Genomic DNA, 24,590 nt, shown 5'->3' on the forward strand with positions numbered 1-24,590 from the left:
TCTTTCCACTCTCAGTACTGATACTGCGAGCAAGAAATCACCAGCTAAGAAAGTATAATCATTAGGTGGTTATAATTGATGTCCATGATTGCATTGTCTGGTTAACAAGGAGCTATTACACAGCTCATGAATTACACATTGTCTTATATGTTATGTAGCTCTTCACCACTTACCAATGAAATTCCAGGTGCTTAGTGCTTTAAGTCATGTGAGCCTAAACATACTAGAAATCATGTTTGGAAACTATTCCAGTAAACTCAGCGTTCTTGACTGAAGCTTTATCTTCTAAACAAAGCCACTTATTTATTGTACTTCAATGTTCTTATAGAGCTGATAGAGAAGCATTTAAGGGCACATCAATTCAATTTGTGATGCGGATGGAAGAACAACTGTAATTTTAAGAAAATGCTATTTTTGGTATTCTTTTTGTCATTATTCTGATAGATAATTCATAGCAAGGAAAAGCTAATTTTGGGGAAGATAAACTGGAAGACAAATATGAAAAATCAAACATTTATGATGTGACTCACCTGTTAATGAGAAGCACTGTCAATTTCTTAAACAGTGGAGATATCGATATATAAAAAAAATAATTTAGTCATGTTTAAGATATTTGTCAATTATCTTTTCCTTGCACTTTCTGACCTATTTCTGCCCTTTGGGAATAGACTGTTCTTGCTTTTCTGAATGAGATAGATATACATGAGAGGTAGGTGAACATGGTAAACAAATTCTGGTCAGCCACTGCTTATATGTGCAGCAAATTCTTTTCTGAGCTGTTTAGCACTGCAATGTGTCGTGACCTTCTTAATAAACTCTTTTTGGGAAAAAAAAGTGAAATATTAAAAAAAAATTTCCTCATTGTTGTCTGCTTCCCTTTTCAGTCTCTGATATGCTTAAATTTGCTATCTATAATGCTTGAATAGCATTATTTTCTGAAAGTGCAAAAATAAGAAGAGGAAATTGGTCAATTGCATCAAACAGTGAAAGGAATCATTAATGAGTTTGTGTGGAGAGCATGATGTCTGTAGACTCAGTATATCTCCCATTTTTATATTTTAATACTTATTTAATATTTTATATTTATTTGGGGCAGCAGCTTGACAGGAGGGCTCTATTAGTCATATCAGTCACATGGATGAATGTGTCTTTTAAATATGGCAAAGTAGGATTTTCGATTGAATTAGGCAACACCAAAGACTTGGATAAAAATTAATGTCTTGACCTGGTTAGTTCTCATAGACTGTCACAATAAAGTATTAATCCCCAAAATTACTGTAAATAGTAGTCATACAAACCCTTTATTAGGTTTTCTTTCTTATAAGAACAAATAGCAAATACACTGGATCTGACAGTTTCTTAATTAAAACCTTATTTAGATAGTGACCAATTGGTCCACTAAGCAAGTGAATAGTATTAGCTCATAGGCAGTAAACATGCTTCTGAAAAATGAAAGGCTATCATTGCTAAATTGTTTTTCACTTGTTATTGCTATATACAAATATAATTCCTATTCTTATAAGTTAACATTTTTTTTGATGCATATATATAGGGTTATTGTATGACTTCATTGCATTGTTTGTGTAATATTACCTATTTTCAAGCTTAAGAATTAACTTTTTCTTTTAATTAATTCATCTCTTTGCCTAATATGTTTATGAGAGGCAATTGGGATAAAAATTTGGTATCTGGATAAATAACTCTGCTTTATTGAATATCCTTGAATAAATTATTTAGCCGCTCTAAACTTAAGTTGCTTCATGTGTCAAATAGCAAAAAAATGTATTTCTTAGAGGCTTGTTGTGAGAAATAATATGATAGCACACCATGTTGCACAGATGCTAGAAAGCCATAAAACCCATTGTTCCTTCCTAGCACACAACTGAGCTACATTTCCCAGACTCATTTTATCATCACGGGAACATACAATATTCTTGCCAGTGGAATGTAAGCATAAATAAAGTGTATCACCTTGAAGCCAAACAATTTTCCTTAGATTTGATATGACTTCCTATGCAACCTCTCTCTATCTCTCAAGCCCTGTCTCCCCACTAGGCAAGGTCAGAGCAACCTTGGAATTTAAAATTCTGATGTGGAACTTTTTAAAATGTAATATATAAATACTGCAGGGTTACAACTGAAAGAAAGAAAAACATAAAATTTTGGGTTAACATATATACCATCATATGTCACTAAAAACAAATACATGCATGGGACTGTTATTCCCCTTAAATTAAAAATCTAAAGGAGTTTGTTTCTGCATTTGACTTGCTTTGAAAACCTATTGAAAACTTGATGGAGAACATTCTAGGAAAACTTAATTTATAAAAAAAAAGGCATTCCTACATTAGGACATCTATAGTGTAACTGTGGTGACGTCAGAGGTTCTGGATAGGTCTAAGAACAAGGATTTCAAAGAAGCATCTAGTAAAATGCATTCATCTTATTATAAGCAAGGAACTTTAATCCCAGAGATGGCTATTCCTGGTCCAGCTCTCTTTACGTTATTCTTATGTTTTCTTCTATTGAAACCAAACTTATTTTTTTTTTCTAAATCAAAGCTTAAAAATAAAATAAAACTCAATTACTATGAAGTTTTCCATGGATTTATTTTAAGACATTACATTTCTTCAACTAGTTTGAAAGTATATTTTTGACTAAAATGAACTCACAGCTTATTGTGACCCAAAGTCACAGGAGACTGTGAGATTAATGCACAGTTGTTTCTCTCCTACCAACTAGGTTTCTGAATTTTTTGGTTTATTTCAACCTCTTCAGAAAAAAAAATCCTGTTAACTTGTATCTTTTTTCCCCCTTTTCTTTCCCTTAAAATAGTTCACCTCCATTATGAGTAAAGTTTTCAAAAGTGTCTCCCTGGTTTGCCAAAGACATCTAAATTAAAACACATCGTGGAAGGTGGGAGCTCTTCTTTTTTTTTTTTTTTCTACTTGGATAATTATTTGACCAATACATATAGGCTGATACAGGTACAGAAGGTTGGATTTGAGCTTGGTATTAAATAAGGAATATAGGACACAAAGACATGAAGTACGTACTACCTATACAGAACACCTCAGGGGGTTAAGGGTATGGGGGAAGAATAGTGGTCAAGCTTTGAAGGTATAGGGTAAATTTTAAATATTTTAGAAATGAAGCAATGAACATGGACTCTATCCACAGAGCTGGTATTTCTAAAATTGTAGTCTGACCAGTACTGTTGGAAAGTAAGGTAAATTTAGTGATACAGGGACTTTTTATTTTAATATTTATGTATTTCTTATAATAGAAATTAGGAAAATACAATAAGCACATGGAATCCTAACCAAAATGGTGAATTAAAGACAAAAAAGTAAATAATATCTAATGTTCATGGGTTCACCAAAAAATTTATGAGGATTTTCATGAAACACTGAAGTTTGCATCCTAAAGAAAATATGGAAGCTTTCATGGTATTCTAACATGGGAAGAATGTGATACATTCTTTGTGATTCAGAATGATGGCACTTGGATCACAGATTCTCCTAAGAAACTTATTTGCCCACTTTTGTAGCCCACACATCAGGATAAGAACATGAAGGAAAAAAGTTCTGCCTGATACTAAAAATCATGTAGATAATTTGGTGAACTGGCAATGGTAACATGATCAGAAAGAACAAAGTCTTCTACTTTAGAGTAAACAATGAGTAATGAGAATATACATAATAGAATTCTGCACTGCTTATTAAATTGAGAGAAATTTTGCAGGTTTATCAATATAATTGTCATAAACAATCAATTCTACAATTGCTACTCATCAACAACTCTAAGCAAGCCACTATACTAATAACATCATGGGTACAAAGATGATTAAAAGAAGTGAATTTTGTGAAATTTGTGATTTATTGGAATGAGGGGGCAGAAAGGGGTAAATAAAAAGTGCCTAAGCCCTATGATCCAGCAATTGCACTATTAGGTATTTACTCAAAGGATCAAAAAAAAACGATTCAAAGGGGCTACATGAACCCCAATGTTTATAGCAGCATTATGAACAATAGGCAAACTATGGAGAGAGCCCAAATGTCCATTGACTGATGGATGAATAAAGAAGATGTTGTGTGTGTGTATATATATATATACACACACATACACACACACACACACACACACACACAATGGGATATTACTCAGCTATCCAAAATAATGAAATCTTGCCATTTGCACTGATGGAGATGGAGCTAGAGTGTATTATGCTAAGCGAGAAAAGCCACTCAGAGAAAGACAAATACCATATGATTTCACCCAGATGTGGAATTTAAGAAACAAAACAGATGAACACATGGGAAGGGGAGGGGGAAAAGAAGAGAGGGAAACAAACCATGAGACAGAGGGGGTGGGGGAGGGGCCAGATGACTGAGGGGTATCAAGAACGGCACTTGTGGTGAGCACTGGGTGTTGTATATAAGTGATGAATCACTGAATTCTAACTCCTGAAACCAATATTGCCACTGTATGTTAACTAACTAGAATTAAATATAAATAAATAAATAAATAAATAAATAAATAAATAAATAAATAAATAAAATTAGTAGGGAAAAAAGTGCCTTAAGCAACACAAAGCAGAAATTATGTCTTCATAAAGTGGGTGAAAATGCTCTGAGGGAGAGTTAATGGAATGATGACGATGATGATAATTATTAATATGAATGTCTTCTCTTACAGAGTCTTTTCTGTGTGTCAGAGAAAGTTTTAAGCATTTTTAATTGAGTGTATTACTTAATCCTCAGAACAACCCTGAAATATTGGTGATACTGAGCTTAAATATATTAAATAATTTATACAAGTTAATATTCAAACTTGAGCTGCCTAACTCCAAGAGTACACATTTAAAAATTGCTCCAAGTTTTTTTGATGAAAGGTAGTAAAGACCTTGTTGAGGAGATGCTATGCTTTTAAGCCTTAAAGTCATAAAGAAGGTAGAAAGGATTTGCGAAGCCATTCAGAGAAGAAAAATTAAGATTCAGTGTGTGGATAGGATTGGCTATTTATATTCAGAAAAATATAGTTGGATTAGTTCTGTCACAAGGTGGGAAATTATAGAAAACAATGTTGGAAAGTTCCTGAGAACAAAAGCTTGTGCTTAATTGACCTACTAAATTCTTGAAACATGGTGAAAGTTGTGTTTTCAGAAGATCCATTAGACCACAGTGGGAATAAAATAGCATAATAATTGAGAGCACAACTCTAGGAGCAAATCACTTGAACTCATAGCCCAGGTTTTGTAACTGATCCCTGCAGTAAATGAGCCTCTAGAAGTCTATTTCCTCATCCACAGTGATACCTTGGGTGTGATGTGTAGGAAATAGGACCATGGCTATGAGAATTCAACTAGGTTGTTTGGATAAAAAGTTTGCTACAGTACATGTAGTTAGTGCTCAGTAAGCGCTAGCTTTTATGATTAATGTGTAAAAGACAGACTGTGGAAGAGAGAGACTGACAGCAGGGACATAACTTAATAGGCTACCAACACAGTCCAGATGGGAACAGACAAATCCTGAACTAGGACAGGGGCATTGGCAACAGAAAAGAGGACAGTTACACAAGATGCTTTAGAGGCATAAGTGCCTTTGTGATTCATTAGAGGTGGGAGGTAGAGACATGACTCTAACTGTTCACGCCTGGCTCACTGAGACAATGATGGTGCTATTCCCAGATGCAGAGCAATTATAAAGACATGATGGTTTGGGGGAAAAATCATGGATGCAGAATCTGTTTTGATATATTGACTGTGAACTAAAGATGTTCTTCAAGTCATATCCATCTACCACCAAGGCAATATTATTCTCAAGTATGATACAGATGTGACTGGTGGGAAATTAAGAAGGTTCAGGTGATGTGTGCAAAGGTTGTCACTGATGACATTGAATTACATGGCGAGAAGATTCTTCCCTGAGAAATGGTCCTTCTACTCTTCTGTTTGCATCAATGAAATGTTTTACTTTGGTGCCAGCTGCAATTTCCCATTTCTCAAATATCTTTCCTTCCCTCATTTTCAATATACTCAGTCTGCATAACACTAATATATGAACTTAAAATTTAAGAACATTTGTTTGCTTTTCATTATATTTTTGCATCAACTTCTATTGTGTCAAATGCTTCTGCTTTTTCATTATGGCCCTAATATGAACTTTCTTTTTAAAAATTCATTTTACTAAAAACAATAATGAATCAATTTAAAGAAAAAATACTAAGGAATCAGCAGTATAGTCACCATTTGAATATAATAAAGTCATGAGAGGTGGGCTTGAATGAATGAAGGTTAGAAAGCCTTGCAGTAAGCTAGGTCAGATATTAGGCAATATTCTCACCCAGTTTTGACCAAGGCTTCTTTTTTTTAAATTTTTTTTTTCAATGTTTATTTATTTTTGGGACAGAGAGAGACAGAGCATGAACGGGGGAGGGGCAGAGAGAGAGGGAGACACAGAATTGGAAACAGGCTCCAGGCTCTGAGCCATCAGCCCAGAGCCTGACGCGGGGCTCGAACTCACGGACCGCGAGATCGTGACCTGGCTGAAGTCGGACGCTTAACCGACTGCGCCACCCAGGCGCCCCGACCAAGGCTTCTTAAACTGATAAACATTTATGGTAAGTCTCAGAGAAAATCACATTGTAATAATGTATTTAAAAGGAGTATAAATTTAAAAGGAGTATAAATTTGATCTGATAATTTCCCATAAAAGCTGTTTTTATAACTTCCTTGTAGATATTAACTAGTTGTAAAGCTCTGCTTTGAAGGTAAGAATGGCATCAGAAATCAAACAAAAGGTCATGCAGAAACTTCAAATCATTACAAAATCAACTGTCATGAGAATCAAACTGCCTCTCAGCATTGGTGTTAAGTTTCCATTCAGTCCTTTCTCTTCACAAATACAACTAAGATGGCGCTGCACACAAAATACAAACCAACAAGAGCAGGGAGTGAACAACAAGACCAACAGGGAGGCTAACCACCGTATTAAAATTCACAAATGATGCAATCAATTAAATCATGCTACTCAGTATCAAATCTGATATCAATGCAGTCTTGCTTTGATTTCCCTAGGAAGATTAATAGCTTTGTGGCACCTTGGTAATATTTCTTGCCATGCTTTAAGTAAGTAGGTCATTTTCTTCTGGAAATATCTCATAATAGACAGTAAATACTCTAGATCATTCTCAAGATGAAATATTGGGGAGGAAATGATTTAGGCCCTATGATATAAAGCCAACACTTCCCTTACCACCATTTGGTTTTAATGCCCCTCTGGGCTCAAATGACTAAAAAGACTGGCTAGTCATCAGTTTTGGGGCTCTGTTTTAGGGTGCTGGAGCAATTACAGAAATATGAATATACAACACAATTTAATTCCCAATTTCTCATTCTGGAAGCATGCAGACTTAGAAATTATTTTTACACATGTTCTTCCTTTCACAGATGGAAAACCAGTTCTAAGGCAATCCTAAATCTTTTTTAGGGACCAAATAAAAGACTGTTCTAGTACTTGATGTTCAGGATTTGCAGTGAATAAGGGAACAGAAGGCCACTTTTCAAAAATATACTCAAGCATTTCTTTGACCTTCTTTTATATTCTTTTTGCAAATTAAGAGAGTTGGAGAAATATGCAAACACTGTTGATAATAGTGTTAAGACCAGATAGTTCTTTGATTTGGAGAATGATGGTTATGAAGATATAATCTTAAATTTCTATTTTTGCATAGGTCCTTAACTTGCTTCTCTATGTATAGCAGACCAAGACCTTATTCCAAATTAGTCAACACAGAAGTATATTCTATGAATTTCAGGGAAAAAACTCAGGTTAGTGCAAATACATCAACAGAAAACAGTTCAACTCACAGGAATATATATCAAAATACATGTCTTAATAGACATTAAGCTGAGAACCCATCATTTATATTTGAAACTGGGACATATCAAACTCAATTTTAAAAGGAGCAGCTTGAATAATTTGCTTGGAGTATGTACTCAACATTGCAGAGGGTTTATACTGGCCACCCAGGAGACAGATATGGTCTCTGAAATAGGCTTAAATTATATCACATGGGTTTTCAAATAAATTCAATTAATGCCAATAAAATCTATGATACTTGTTGTAAAAATAAAGATTTTTAGTTTCTCTTAAGAAATCTGAGCTCCTGACCACGTTAGGTCCCACACGCACTTGTATTAGTAAAAGCTACTATTTATTGAATGCTCACTAAGTTCCAGGTATCATTCTAAGCACTCTTCTTTTTTGTTTTTTTGATTTTGTTTTTTGTTTTTTCCTTTATACACACAGTATGCCTGTGAAACAGGTTTTTTGTCCACATTAGTTATCTGGGAGATTTAATCCCTGAGAAATTCAGTAATTTTCTCAATATCTATAGCTAGTAACTGATGCAGTTGGGGTTTCAAACGAGGCCTGTCCCTTATCCATAATAGAGCCAGTTCAAAATATTAAATTAGTGAATGCGGAATCAGTCTATATCCATTATGATCACATTTCTGTATTTGCAGAAAGTTAATTTTCCCTGTGTGATTACTTTAAATGCTGCTATTTTAATATACCATAAAACTTATTTCCTAAAAGAAACATTACACCTACACCTAATAAATATTGTCTGCTTTTAAAATAATTGCTAGTCATTTTTGCTTAAAGAAATTAAGCAAATAAGTTACTAATCCAATTTTAATCCATTTTGCTTCAAACTGATAGAATCCATTTATATTTATCTATTATGCTAGAATACCAATTATAATTTTCTCTGGTAAATTAAAACACTTCATTTAATTTTCTGCATATCATTTGTAGACAGGTATTGAAAAGTCTGTGAATTATTTATACCAGAGTATTAACTCTGGAAGGGGTCACTCAAAATTGCTTTCAAGAGCATCTTACCAGAAGTTGTCTTCACTACTTCAGTGGTATTTCTCAGTCCAACAAATGAAAATTGATAAAGCCTCCACGATCTTGTGTCACCTACTTCAACAGAACTACGCTTCCATTGGTAGACAATTTCTTCACGTGGATAGCCATCTGCCATAAGATGGAAAAGCACATATTTAAAAATATTTATAAATGAATGTATGTAGCAACCACCTTCCATGAACAAGACACTGAGGTAATTATGAGAGAGATGGCGTTTTAAGTTAGAAAAGGATCTTGAACTAAAGAGCATCACAATAGAGGAAATAAATACATGACATCTTATCCCAACAAGAAGTTAAGAAGTCATAGGTCAAGATTACCCTTGAAAATAACTTAATTTGCATAGAAGATATTTTAAACATGGTTTCGGATATACTATATGCATGCTTTACATTGTCTGAGTTAAGATATAAAAAGTATCCAATATATGATAAATAGCACATATGCAAGATATTATTTTGCATATGATGAGGAGTAAACAAGGCAAGGTTTTGAGAGTCATGCAGAAACAGAAAATAATGGAAGAGGAGACTCAAATGCCTCTCCAGGGTATGCCCTTAGAGTGGAAGATGACTGAGAAAAATAACCTCAACTATTTACATTATTCTCTCTCTCTCAATTTGTTGGGACTTCATTTTAATACATGCAGAAATCTACAATTAACAGTAGTAAGTAGTGGGACGCCTGGGTGGCTCAGTCCGTTAAACATCCAACTCTTGATTTTGGTTCAGGTCATGATCACACAGTTCATGAGTTTGAGCCCCACATTGGGTTCTGTACTGACAATGTGAAGCCAGGTTGGCATTCTCTCTCTTTTCCACTCTCTCTGCCCCTCCCCCCCCAAACTAAATAAACTTAAAAAAAAAAGTAGTAAGTAGAAATGCCAAGGGGAAGATACCAATGAGCACTATGTAGATTCTGAAGAAGTTAATTATGTTCAGCCAAGAGAACAGAAAGCCTTCATGAGAGAGGTAGTGCACTGATTATGTAGAGATTATCAGTACCATTTGCTAGCCATAATACCCTAGACAAATTTCTTTGGTTTTTTTCCCCTCAATTATTTGTCTCTTTATGGAGATGATGGTAGTACTTATTTCATGACTGATGGCCAATGTATAATTGTTGAGTGGATAAACATTTTGAAGTAAATTATAGAATAAACTCTGTAGGGGTGCCTGGCTGGTTCAGTCACTAGATCATGCAACTCTTGATCTCAGGGTTGGAAGTTAAAGCCCCATGTTACGTGTAGAGATCACATAAAAATAAAATCTAAAAGAAAAGCATAAACTCAAGTAAAAACAGATAGATAGATGATAGATAAATGATAGATAGATGATAAATAAAACTAGACATCATCTCAACTATTTATGAACTAATAATGCTATATAAGTCTTAATTATGGAGGCTGATTGACTACCTTGAATAGGATCCCTAACGTGTTCCCTTTTTCTTTTCTTTTGGTCCAACTAGTCTTGTGTTGTGTGCTTATTAACTAAGATGCAAAAAAAAAGAAAGCATGATCCCCAGACTGGCATGGAGAAAGGGTAGGGGACAGGATGTGTTGAACCAAGAAAAAGAATAGTAATGTTAGGGAACTCCCTATGGAGAACATGTTGATGATTTAACTTTTTTGATAGCAGTAAGAAACATGAAGTTGTATTTGGGTTCAGAAGACAAGTGTCCATCAGTGACCTAAAGACACAGAAATCACCAGCTCTAGATTTTATCTGACTCAGAAGAGTAGTCCCAGTTGAAAAAATAATAGAAAAGAAGTCTCATCTCCTAAAGCTTGGGGAGGATTTTACTTAAAAATATTCCATTCTTGGATAAAGTAAAACATATGAAATAAGATTTATAATGGGAAATTTTCTTTTTTAATTTTCTTAATGTTTTATTTTATTTTTGAGAAAAAGAGAAGCAGAGCATGAGTTGCAGAGGGGCAGAGAGAGAGGGAGACATAGAATCTGAAACAGACTCCAGGCTCTGAGCTGTCAGCACAGAGTCAGATGTGGGACTCAAACTCATGAACCCATGAGATCATGACCTGAGCCAAAGTCAGACGCTTAACTGACTAAGCCACCCAGGTGCCCCAATTTAATGGGAACTTTTCTAAATAGATATGATAGATAGTGATATTTTTCCTCTAGTTCCTTCTGGAATTTATGTAATGATGAACAGATGATTGCTGCTTTCATCATTGATTTTTTTTCTTTTTGAAAGGACAGCTATTATTATTTAGTTGGTTTGTATGGGTCTCTGTCACTCCCTGCCTGGGAAATTCTACTTATAGAAATATAAACTTAAAATTCATAATAAGTTTTTCATTCTGCCTAGTATCCATAGTTGTCAGACCAAAAATAAGAAAGAGGTGAGCAACCTAACGTGGACCTGAACAATTAGTGAGGCAAACATGTGGGGGACACTGAAGCTTGGGTTTAGTTCAGGCAGGAAATTATCTATGAAGCTTAATTTGTATTATAATCATCACAGATCATTTTGCTATATAATCTATTGCCTGATAATAATAATAATTAATAGAAATAATAGAGTTTTTTACTGAATCCTATTGTGTGTGAGGTCGCATATCAAGCATTTTACATATATTACATCAACAAAACAATATTGTGGGAGGGCACATCTCAAAGTCTCTGCTGGGCACCTGAGATTGTGGACTCACTGCAAGATTTAATAATTTGCTCAAGTCTATAGTGATGGAGTTGGGATTTGAACTAGACACAAAAGACACCAAAAATTAGTCTTTTATTCACTGGTAGATAACTAGTTCTAGATATTATTCAAACTCCATATGAAGTGGGTAATTTTCAATTTTGCTACCTTTAATGCATATACTGAAATCGAAATAAGCAGATGACACTGTAAGGGAGAGAATAAATAGCAAAGATGCTGCTACTCTCTTCTTCTGAGCTAATTGGGGGCAGGTGGGAGCCGGGAAGAAGGATGTAAAACCTACCATTATACCTTTCCATTGAGTTCAGGCCTGGCTTTACAATCCTTCTTGAGAAAGGTGTCTGGGTGGGGCGTCTGGGTGTCTGAATAGGTTAAGCTTTGGACTTCAGCTCAGGTAATGATGTGGGGCCTGTGGGTTTGAGCCCCACATTGGGTTCTGCGCTGACACCTCAGAGCCTGGAGCCTGCTTTGGATTCTGTGTTTCCCTCTTTCTCTACCCCTCCCCTATATGTGCGCTCTCTCTCTCTCAAAAATAAATACAAATAAAAAAAAAGAAAAGAAAAATATCTCCAGGCAACCACTGTGAATTTATTAAAAATTTATGCCCCAGTGAAAGCTACTTGTAAATTCTAATAAAATAGATCCTTTTTTGCAGGAAATCACTCTAATAGGGTTAAGCTGGTATTATGATGAAAGTAACTGTCAAAATCTTCAAAGTCAACAACATTGCTTGTTTCTGCATTCTCTAGGAGTATCCCAATTAGTTGGCATTGCAATTAGGAAACTGTTGGTGAGAGAGGATACAGAATACAGAATGAGATTACTTACAGCTGGAAAACTCCAAGGGGCAGGAATGTTCGTCCATTGGAAAATTGTGCAACTGCAATTGGCACTCTGCATCAATTGTCAACCTAAACAGAAGGATATGAAACACAAATAGAAAGAGTTTAGACACAGTTTTAAGAATGTACATGAATGCAGTTTTTAATGACTATTCTTCATCTTTGTTCCTGGAGAATATATCTCATATTCCTATTGATAATTCAAGGTGATTCTCCCTGAAGAAACCCACCAAGTCCAGGAGAAAATTACTTAAGACTTAATGTAGTCCATTCATTTTCACAGAACAAACAATAGGATCTCATTGGCTTCAATTCCATTTTTTCCAAAATTTATGACCATGTAATTTTTTTGGCAAATTAATTGCACACATGAGATTGCTTGGTGAATATATTTAACTTAACAGAACAAATTGTTTTAGGAACTTAAGCTCATTTACTGTTTGCATGTAAATTAATGCTGATAATTCTCAGATCTTATCTGCTAATTAAAGCAGAACCTTCTGTTTGTAAGTACTTGGTAGCTGTTAGATTTAAATTACTATATGTGAGTTTTAACATATTTATATTTCACAATGGAGTATTATGCATTCTTATAATGGAACACTATGAAGCCATTAGACAGGATGTTACAGAGTAGAAGAATACTTAATAGCAAACAAGAAATGTTAATAACACATATACAGACATGTTCGAAAAATGTTTGCCAGTGAACCTCAATTAGTTTGCATCTGGGGTGTTTATTAAAGTTACAGATTTTCTGGATCTCGATATAGGCTAGGACTCTAGGATGGAGAAGTTTAATGGAGTCCCAGATGTTTTGGACCATCTTTGGACAAGTAGGAATATACTCTAAAATTGTAATGGCAGTGGGTTGATTATTTTTAAGATTTCTTATTTGTTAGCTATATTTCTTACAAAGTACAGAGAATAATCTTGAACTAATAAAAGCATTATTTTATAAATATTAATTTATTTTAAAAGATTTTATAACTCAGCATAATTATTAATTGGGGAGATTTCATTTTTCTATGGTATAATAGAGCAACTACTGATCTTAAAATATAAGTAATAATTATTCAGCCTTTAATCATCTATGTGACACTGGGTATGATAAATTTTTCTCTCATTTAATAAATGTTATTATCGCTTTAATGTACTTTAACTTGTTCAGTCACAAAACTAGCAGCACAGTTGAGATTTGAACCCAAGATTATTTGTCTCTAAACCTGAAGGTTTTAATCATTGTCATTCAATAATTATATGCTCTTCCAAAGAAAAGGTTAGTTTTATTTGTAAGTGAAATTATAATTAATTTGATATTTTTTTATTTTCAAGTTAAACTGGAATTATTAAAATTGAAAACACCTTTAGAAAGATTGCAGATACAAAAATAGATACACACATATATAATCTGTGCACACACAAATATTCATAACTTATAGATTGGCAACAAGAATAAAATCATCTCTATAGATTCACAACTCATTCAAACTTTGAATCTTACAAGTGGAATTTTTGAAGTAACTTCCATAATTAAATATTGGATAGAGATTCTGCAAGTTATTACAAGTTAAAAAATGACTATAGTTATGAGGACAATAAAGGGACCTCAGATAGTGTGAGTGACTCAATTTTGCAAAAGCTAGACTGAGCTCTGATTTATGAAACTTTGATTTCCACTAGATTCTAATTTCAATCACTACTCTATCTCTCATTTAATGAAACCCATGATGAATACAAACTATATGCAATGAATTTCTTTTGTAATTGTGGCCATTTTTCCTAGTTACTGATCTTGGGTGGGGGAATGTGTCATGAGGGTGGTAGTGCCTTATTTACAATAATCTCCATCAATTCCTACCTAATTCCTCTAAATAAAAATGTAACCAAGTAAAAACATTAAACTTACTAATAAAGCTTTGAGATATACCTTCTAGCATCAAGACCCCTGCAACCAGATAGCTGCCCTTAAGTCATATACATAGAAATTCTGGAGAGCTGCCCTAATTCATATTGATAGTCAAATAGAGCTAAGAACCAAAGTCAGATCTGTCTGGTTCTTAAGTTTATATACTTACCTATTATGATGTTTAATAATATACTTTTACCCATTTGAAACCTCAACATAAAAACATTTTAAATACATGTAAGTATAAGGGGTGCCTGAATGGTTCAGTAGCTTGAGTGTCCAAATTCAGCTCAGGTCATGATCTTGCAGTTTGTGAGTTCGAGCCCCACATTGGGCTCATTGCTGTCAGGGCAGAGTCGGCTTCAGATCCTCTGTTCCCCCTCTCTGCCCCTACCCCATTTGCACTCTCTCAAAAACAAACATTTTTAAAATAATAAATAAATAAGTAGATAGATAGATAGATAGATAGATAGATAGATAGATAAAATAAAGTGCTAAGATAATGGCATACAGGAATTTAAGTAGAAAATCTCCCAAAAGTTATTTCATATTTAAGTTCTGAAAATAAAAGATACCTCCTTCAACTTATCCCTAAAGAAGTCTATTCCCAAAATAGCCAATAAATTAAGTCAAATAGCCTATCAGTGTAGTGGGGAGTGGGTGCTGTCAGATAGAACTCATTGTAGTTACTTGCTATTGTGCAGAAAAGAAAAGGAGGTACAGGAGCTCTCCACACCAAAATTTCTCCTTTAGCAATGGTTTCCTTGGAAACAGAGACATTTCCAAGCATAACAACTGGTGATCCCAATGGTAACTGTGTTTCAGTCTCCTTATTTTAAAGTAGCAGAACACACATGCAAAAGCCAAGGCAGGCACAAAGATCAGGTAACCTTATAAAGTCAAGGGACATTTCATGTCCGTGTGAGAAAACAGAGTTCTTACATTAGTCAAAGAAATAAGTTCTACCTATGACTTTGCAAAGCATATTGAAAACAGAAAGAAATACAAATTTTGTACTACCACATACTGTTTTGATCAAACATTCACACCCTGATGTAGGTTTGAAATTTCTTTCATTCCTCTTGTTTCAAGAGAGTGTGGGTGATCTTTGTTTTATTCCCAGAGATTCCTCTTTTTCTTTTTCAAAAGAATACCTTAAAGTGTAGAGCACTCGACCATCATTCCAAATTCTCAGCATCCTATTAGGGGTGGTTATCCAGTGTGCATCAGCTTTCTTGGAGTTTCTGAAGAAAGTGTCTGGAATCCAGATTTTCCCTACCATGTTGCTATTCAATCGGAGGACTTTAATGGTGCTGTTAAATTTCAGACGTCTGTCATACCACGTTTGAGCAAAAAATATGTCAATTGTATATTCCTGTTTTTTTTTAAAAAAAAAGGTGAAATAGAACATTTTAAACACAGAATTGTAATGTAGAACATTTGTTTGTATTTATCATTTGTATTCTCATTACCAAGCAAAGGTACTCTGGTTTTAATTAATTTAAAGAAGGCAAGAGCTTTGCTAAGGAGATACATCCATCTTTTATAGACAAATTGATAAAAAAAATAGACCTGTTTAGATGAATTCTAGCAAAAGATCATAGTTGTAATATAGTCATTTGCATTCAGTGTCTGTACAGCAGTTTCTCATGTTACTTTGGGCCAGCTAATTCTTTGTTGTGGGGGCTGTTGTTGTGTATGTTCGAATGCTTAGTAGTAGCATTCTTAGCCTCTACCCACTAGATGCCAGTAGCACCAACACCACCACCCCCAACGCAACCCCCTGCATATTGTGATAGCTAAAAATATCTTCAGACATTGCCACATGTATCTTGAGGAAAACAATCACCTACGTTCAGAATCACTGCTAAAGAGTGAAGAAAGTCCATAATACTCAAAACAGTCCTCAACTGGAGCTCTGGAGAACGGCTCAGTTGCCTCAAAATAAAATTGGGATCTTTAAGAACCTGCCTTGTTAGGTAGTATGAAGATGGAAAAGGAGAATTCACATAAAATGGTTTTGGTCTGGCAGATAGCAAAAACCAAATGCAAGGTAACTTTTAAAATATTTTTACTATTATAGTTGTCCTTTTCACTAATAACGAGGAAATTAACCAATTAAAAAATAATTTTTACTAATGTGCTAACTCCATCACAAAGCACATTCACAAAGTGCTGTGATGAGACATGATTCTGTAATGACTATGCTCAAGTATACATCACTAAATTGGCAAGTGATTGACTTTACTTAAAGAGAAGTAAGTTTGACGTGAATTCAGACCATTAGACCTGGAATCTGAACACCAAAGTTCTGGTTTGTCACATTTAGATATTATTTAACATTATTTTATAACAATTTCACTGATGCCTATAAATGAGAAAAAACTCAGTGTTCTTAGAATATGAGAGCTGAATGTTGGGAATCATCCACATTTCCTGTCTAATACCAGCAACCAACCACCACTTTATAATGAAGAACACATATAAAACAGGAAGGTTACCCAAAAATACATAGCCTGTCAGGATCAGACTAAAATCTTCTTCCTTTGCCTCACTTGCATTGCTCTGTGTGATTTCTTTGCACCTCCTGCTGAGGTGTCTCACTGTAGCTGACTACATTTCCACTGGCATAAGCCACATAACACTTTGTTCCATATTTGTTGTCTGTAAGTAGTAAGAAAGGAACCTATCTTATGAAATTCTTTATCAACTAGTGACGTACCAGTAGATAAAGTAATTAAATAATTCTAAACTACATTTTGGCAAGAAGCATAAATAAATAAATAAATAAATAAATAAATAAATAAATAAATCCCACAAAAATAAAATCTTTTTTTCACTGAACCAGCATTTCATAAAATGCGATCCTGGGATAACAATTCTGGGGACTAGTACTCCTGAAGTTAAAAGTTCTATGTTTAAATAAACTACTTATATAGCTTCTTAGATATTTACATTTTGCATTAGAATGCTAAATATGCTGAAAATTTTATTTATAAGGAAGAAAACTGTTGATATTTGTTTCATTGTTAAACAAATGAACTTACTTGCTTGGAGTATGCAGGTGATATACTTTATCATCACTGTACATGAGAACACTTAAAGTTTCTCATCTCTCTGACTCAATAGAGTGTCCTTATTGCTAGCTTGATAAACACCATTTCAAAACTATAGTATCACTAATATTATGTTATGTTAGGTTAGGTATTATGTTATAGCATGTTCTACTCTATTCTATTCTAGACTCCAATCTAGTTTCTTAAGTCAGATTTGGGCAGAAAGAATCATATAATAATAAAGCTACATTTATCATTATATCTAATGCACTATTTTCTCTGATAAATAATTCCAGTATGAAGCAAACTCTGTCCTCTCTACCCCATCATTTTCCAAAAACTAGTGGAACACTGTATTTTATTTTGTAGTAACGAGTACTTTCCAAGTAAGCAATGATTGTTGAATTTTAAAAGTATAACATATTTACAAAAATTAATTTGTACACATATGATCACATTTAAGTCTCATAAATTATAAAAAATAATTATCTTCATATTACAATAAAAAAATCTGAACGACTATCTCCCCCTTATGGATTTTTTGTTAGCATATTCTTTGCTATTTTTATGATACCACATCTCCTCTCTAATATGTTAATAAAATTGACAAACCATTAGAAACTTACCATATTAATAGCATTCACTGGACCGATGCTGTTCACATACATGTCTGTGTGAATTAACGTTGGTTTCACTTTAAAGAGAATGATAAAGATATGTGAATTAAACATTTTAATGTTTTAGTCTGTGTTATTCTAGAAATAGATTTATTTTGCCACATTAGAAGTGATTTATTCACAACTAATTTGGTGTCGGTGACTAATTTATTACATTTAAATAACTATTTACTTTCAAAAAATCTCCTTTTAAGCACATAAATGCAGTAACTAAGCATATTAGAGTTTTGAAACTGATTAAGCTTTAAAATTACATTAAGATGAACAAATGAGAAAACACTGCTTAGATTTTCTTTAGCCTTCTCTACATATCCTGAATTTTACCATTTTTCTTCAAGCCCCAGAATCTTTTGGGCATCATAATTTGACTTGACCCATGTAGAAAAAATAACTACTTAGTGATCTAGAAAAACTAAGCATTAGAAACACGAAGTAGACATTTAGTGCAACAAATATTGTAAGTTTAAAATATTTCCCTCTGTTGATTCCTTTCATGACCACTTAATTCTCATACACTTCAGCCAACACAAAATCAATCTTCCTAAATGACTTATTCAATCGTGTGACTCATCAAATAATATGAGGAAACCATATGGAAACTCAATACACACCTATTTGTCAAAGATGAATGATATTAAAACTCATGAAGTATTTCATCCATGACCAAATGGATGTGCTCCATTTTCATTTAACAGTTAATGAACAAGGATTCATAATATCATCCTGTACTTCAAGTCAACAAGTACATTTTCTCTCATCTTTATCCACTTTCCCTGAAAGTGCCATGCCCTAATTTTCTGTGTTGGATTGAATTCTTCAGTAGTCCCTGCATCTATGCCCCTGCATTTACTCCAGTGAGGCTACTTCTCTGCCTCTGAACTTGGGGCTTGACCATCTGACTTGTGTTGGCTAATACTACACAGATCAGTGAGTACACAAATTCTAATCCCAAGCATTAAGCCTTATGAGCTTCTACTTTCTGTCTCATTCTTTGTTTGCTTTTTTTTTTTTTTTTCATGATAAAGATACGCCTGGCTAGTCTGCTGCTCCCAGGAGTAGAATGAGAATACAGCTTTCTTAAATGAGCAGCCCTAACCTGGCTTAGCTTAGATTAGACCATCCCTGGCAAAATGTTAAATAAATGCTTATTATTATATGCTACTGAGAGTTGTGATACTTTATTTCACAGAAGTACGTAACTAATATATCCTTTCTTCTACTATTATTTTGATATTACTTCACAACATTTTGATATTATATATACATATAACATAACATTTTGATACTACTTCATAAATCAATTGTCACATTTCTTCTACAGCCTTTGTCTAAGATATCTAGGAAATTTTGAATTTCTAGTTCTCAGGCCTCACTTGAAGATCATCTTTCTTCATTTTGCATTTATCAATGCCCTCCCACCTCCAAGCCTGAATGCTCTTTATACATTCTGTATCCATCTTTACAACATATAATGATCGTTTAAGTATTTCTGATTATTAAAATATGCTAATTTTTTCTTCCAATGTGTTTGCCTCTGCCTGTGCCATATCACAAAATATTTTAATATACCTCCTATATCAGGCCGAAGTTTATTGTCATATCCTTCCAGGAGGTTATTTAAGATGACAGTGACATCCCCCTCAGGAACTTTTGGAGTCAAGACCCATGTTTTGTTAGAAGCATAATCTTCATAGTCATCATCAGATTTTTGGCTGGTGAGGCTAAGAAAACAAAAATATTGGTCAGGAAACATATAGACTACATCCAAGAGGACTTTTACTCACAGACCACTGGGAAGAAAGGAGAAATGAAACAGAATTACAGGAAGGTATTACAATGGATGAAAATGACATTTTTCACTGAGGGTTAGTCTAGCTAATTAAACTGCATAAATGTAAATTAAAACGTATTAAAGTGTACTCTCCAGTTTTCCAGAATGCTCTGTCTTCCCATCTGTAAGTATATTTTTGCCTTTTCCATAGTTGATGTTCTTCTTGTCTACCTGCCCAACCTCATGAAGGACTTATTTAGAAAAACAATTTTTGTGAATGCTTAAACTATTTTAAGTAATGCTTAAATGATCATAACGTAGTTCAAGAATTCAGATGTAATGTCTACTTCTTCCTCCTCTACGAAGTTAACTTGCTCCAACCTATTAATGAAAGTAAGAGACTGATAATTAGATTCACTCCCACAAACCACCAGACAAGCCTCTCCCCTCTCAATTGAACTACTAAGGAGAACTCAGTCTTGCTGCTTTTTCTTCCCCCAGGGTGTGTGTATGTGTATTTTTTTCCTCTCACTTGCACTGAAAGCAAGGGTGGTTCATTTATCTTTGATTGTTTAGAACCTGGCACTATGGAGGTTGGCTGTAGACTTTAAACCAGTCTTTCTTACAGCGAAAGTTCCTGATCTGAAAACTCATACTAATGGTTAATGTACTATAATTGTATAATTGAAATTACCTACTTCGAGTGATCAAAAAGTCATGTAATATCCTGTGATTCAGATTTCAATGCCTGAACCTGGCAGAAACCCCCCGCAAGTAGACCAGAAGTTAAGGCTGACTTTGGAAAGATATTGGAATTCCTAGACCTTGCTTCTCCTCTTGCCCCAAGGTCCAACTCCCCTCTCCCTGCCGCCCACACAAGAGAATTACATTTTTCAGATCTAGGGCCAATGTAAACCTTGCAACAACTGCCATTTTCATTTTTAGCAGCATTCAGTGAATGTTGGTTATTTCTGTGGTTTATGGTAAAATTTTTAAAATTACAAACTTAAAATGTAAAGTGTCCCATCCCTATCTTCATTTTACTTTTGTAAATATATGGTAAAGAATGGATCTGATCAGAAATCAAACCACTGCCACATTACCCTGAATATACATACATACGTATGTACATACACACACAAACCATATTTATCAACTTTCTTCAATCACACTCATTCATCAATTTACATATATAAAATATATGTATGTATATGTGTGTATGTATAGGTAAATAGATGACTACATATGGCAGACGAAAGCTGATTGCATGATTAACCAGGTTTGAGAATGTGGATGGGAGATGAAGTTTTAAGAGTAATCACTGGCATGGATCAACTTAGTAAGCAAGTAATCTCCTCTTTCATTCCTTTAAAGCTTTATAAATAGGAAATGTTATAAAAACTGAACCACACATCTGCATAAAACCTAACATAGCCAGACTTACATCTTGCACTTCAATTGCCATAATGACTTTAAACAACATTTAAATTTCATAAAGCACCCATATAGGGGACGATGGGCTAGACAAAGCTTCAAGGAGCTCTCAAAGAGAAAGGCCTTGCTGCTGGCGGAAGCAAGTTCTCTGCTAGGAAAATCCTTCTTGGACCTCAATTCATCATTTCTCTAGAGCACTGCTGAACACTGCCTAATAGAGCTCTAATCCTATGACCTAAATCCTACTAGTTTAAGAAGAAATAACAGCTCTCTGATAAAGAAATTTTCAAATCCCTTCAGCAACTTTGAGAAAAGACTGTGCTTAGCCCATTGGACATCATCACTATGGAATTGTACCACCATTTAATTCATCCATGCAAAAATGTCTTTAAAAAAACATTTCTCCCTCTTCCTTTCCCCTGCTTTCTGTGTGTCTCTTTCTGTCTCTGTCAGACAAATGCACCCTATTCAAGTTTCTTCAAGGGAAGGGAAGAAATGTTAAATCATTTGGCTTGCTCACTTATAGCAACTCCTCATACTAACAACTAAACGACCCAAGCATGATGGTGCTGTGTTACTGGTGTTACCATCATCTGGCAGACAAGTAGGAAAAATACATTAAGTAAAAATACAAAGGATACTTGCTTAGAAAGAATACCACTTTGTAGAATTGCACCAATAATTTATTTAGAGTCATCATCTGTTAGATGCCAAAACAGTAAATAAATCGATTATTTCATATAAAAGTATCAGTGACAGATTTTATCATACTTGAGGATGCCTACTGAGCCAGAGAGAGGTTAAAAAAAAAGAGTTGAGAAATTAAGAGTATACATTTTGAAGTTAGAAAGTACTAGTTCTGCTTTCTAGATTTATCATGTCTTTCCTCTATCACTTACTATTTAATGGCCTGGGGCATGTTATTTAACCTTGCTAAACTTCACAAAGTTATCATCTTTAAAATAGAGTTAATGCTAGTATTCTAGCATTTTTTGACATTTTTATGTCAGATTAAGATAATGGTTATTAAGTGTTTCACACAGTACCAGACACACAGCCCTGAAAATAGGTCCATTGTAATTATTGTTATAAAGTGACCACTGTTAGATTTATACCCACAGGTCCAAACATGTATCTAAAACCTGAATCTATAGAAGCTGCTTCCAGGCTTTTATGTAACACATGCTGAGAAGAACTAAAAACAGATGTTTTCCAGGAAGAAAAATAATGAACCCCTACATTATAATAAATGAAGTTTTTATTCTCTACAGTTTTCCCAGCTGAGATCTAAATTAATGGGACTGATACATAATCTGGGATTGTTTCCAGATTTGTCTTAAAAAAAGAAAAAAAGCACCTCTTTCATTCAACATCGGTTGTTTCTTCAGAATTCTGAGGAGTCAAGACTTCATTTATACGTAGGCTGTCTAGAAATAAATGAAGTCTGATCATTAGAAAAGGCATTCTGCAGAACTATTAACTCCAGAAGAAGGCCTGGGTGGAAATAAATCGATAATGATTCAAGAAAACGCACTTGACCATTGAGTGCGCTGAGCACAAACACAAAGGTGAACTTCTAGCTAACAGCATCTATCCAAATGCAATAGTCTTTAGAAGCAATTACTTGTTCTTGTACATTTTAGTTTAAAAAATAATCTTATAAAGAGAGAGAACCAATATTTAAATTAGTCTTAAATGAACTTACCATCCTGAAAAACATTTTTTTGTAATCTGAGTAAACTTTGTCAAAGACAATATCCGAAAAGGTTGTAAATTTTTCATCCTTGAAAGCTTTTTATTTTTTAGTTTTTATTTGTTGAATATTTATTTTTGAGAGAGAGAGAGAAAGAGAGAGAGAGAACGTGCAAGCAGAAGAGGGGCACAGAGAGAGGCAGATATAGAATCCGAAACAGGCTCCTGGCTCTGAGCTGTCAGCACAGAGCCCAACAGTGGGGCTCAAACTCCTAAACCCTGGAGGTCATGACCACAACAGAAGTCAGATGCCTAACCTGACCCAGGTGCCCCTCATCCTTAAAAGCTTTCTAAAAAAAAACGTGAGAAAGCCATCTGACCACGAACCTTGGACAAGCAGTATGAATATCTCCTAAAGATATTAATACAAATGCAGAACCTTGGGCCCCACTGAGATTCCTGAATCAAAATCTTTAATAAATTTACAAGCGATTCATCTGCACATTAAAATTTGAGCAACTCAGTCTGTGTTTAAACCAGTGATGTGTACTCCTGGGCGGAGCGCAGCGGGAAGGCTCTTTAAAAATACAGATTCCCAGGGCGCCTGGGTGGCGCAGTCGGTTAAGCGTCTGACTTCAGCCAGGTCACGATCTCGCGGTCTGTGAGTTCGAGCCCCGCGTCAGGCTCTGGGCTGATGGCTTGGAGCCTGGAGCCTGTTTCCGATTCGGTGTCTCCCTCTCTCTCTGCCCCTCCCCCGTTCATGCTCTGTCTCTCTCTGTCCCAAAAATAAATAAACGTTGAAAAAAAAAATACAGATTCCCAGTTCCCCCTTTAGATCTGAGTCTCCATGTTGTAAATTAGGTTATTATATTTTTATTTTCATGTTTACAGTTTTATGCATTATTTTCATTTATGCATGATTACAAACATGTTTTGAGTTCATGTTTATAATCAGAAACAAAAATTGATTTTACTTAGAAAAATAAAAGTGGCTTAGAAAAAAACAAAAAAAAAGAGGGCAACTGGGTGACTCAGTTGGTTAAGCTTCTGACTTCAGCTCAGTCATGATCTCATGGCTTGTGATTTCAAGCCCTGGGATGAGCTCTGTGCTGACAGCTCAGAGCCTAGAGCCTGCTTTGGATTCTGTGTCTCCCTCTCTCTCTGTGCCTGCCCCACTTATGCTGTCTCTCTCTCTCTCTGTGTGTCAAAAATAAACAAACATTAAAAATTTTTTTCAAGAAAAACAAGAAACAAATACTTGATTGATGTTCAGTGAAAGTTCAATTATATAGAAGAAGCTAAATATTCAAATTTTGGTACATATTCTCGATGTTTGACACTAAAGATTAATCATGCAGTTTATGGAATTTTAAATTTTAATCCATGTATTTCACATTTCCAGAAATTCAATAAGGATCTAAGTTTTGTGAGAAGAAAAATCTCGTCATTGTATCCTCCCAGGGTAATATAACAGAAAACGCTTGGGTGAGATATAAAAACATCTGTCATTTCATTCAGGTATCTTAAAACCCACTGGTATTTGGCATCATAAAGGCAGAATATATATATATATTTTTTT

General features: G+C 34.5%; 1 protein-coding gene across 2 annotated transcripts in view; it reads right to left on the reverse strand.

The window, feature by feature from the left end:
- Positions 1–24,590, reverse strand: part of GABRG2 (gamma-aminobutyric acid type A receptor subunit gamma2) — a 115,988-nt gene that overhangs the window by 61,790 nt on the left and 29,608 nt on the right. For both annotated transcript variants that reach the window (XM_043596571.1, XM_043596562.1), the window contains exons 2-6: positions 19,684–19,835; positions 18,064–18,131; positions 15,536–15,756; positions 12,459–12,541; positions 8,913–9,050 (exon numbers count right to left, since the gene is read on the reverse strand). In XM_043596571.1, coding sequence (XP_043452506.1) covers positions 8,913–9,050; positions 12,459–12,541; positions 15,536–15,756; positions 18,064–18,131; positions 19,684–19,835 — 662 coding nt within the window. The remainder of the gene's footprint in view (positions 1–8,912; positions 9,051–12,458; positions 12,542–15,535; positions 15,757–18,063; positions 18,132–19,683; positions 19,836–24,590) is intronic.

The sequence above is a fragment of the Prionailurus bengalensis genome, chromosome A1, assembly GCF_016509475.1.
Source record: "Prionailurus bengalensis isolate Pbe53 chromosome A1, Fcat_Pben_1.1_paternal_pri, whole genome shotgun sequence".
NCBI classification, from domain to species: Eukaryota; Metazoa; Chordata; class Mammalia; order Carnivora; family Felidae; genus Prionailurus; species Prionailurus bengalensis.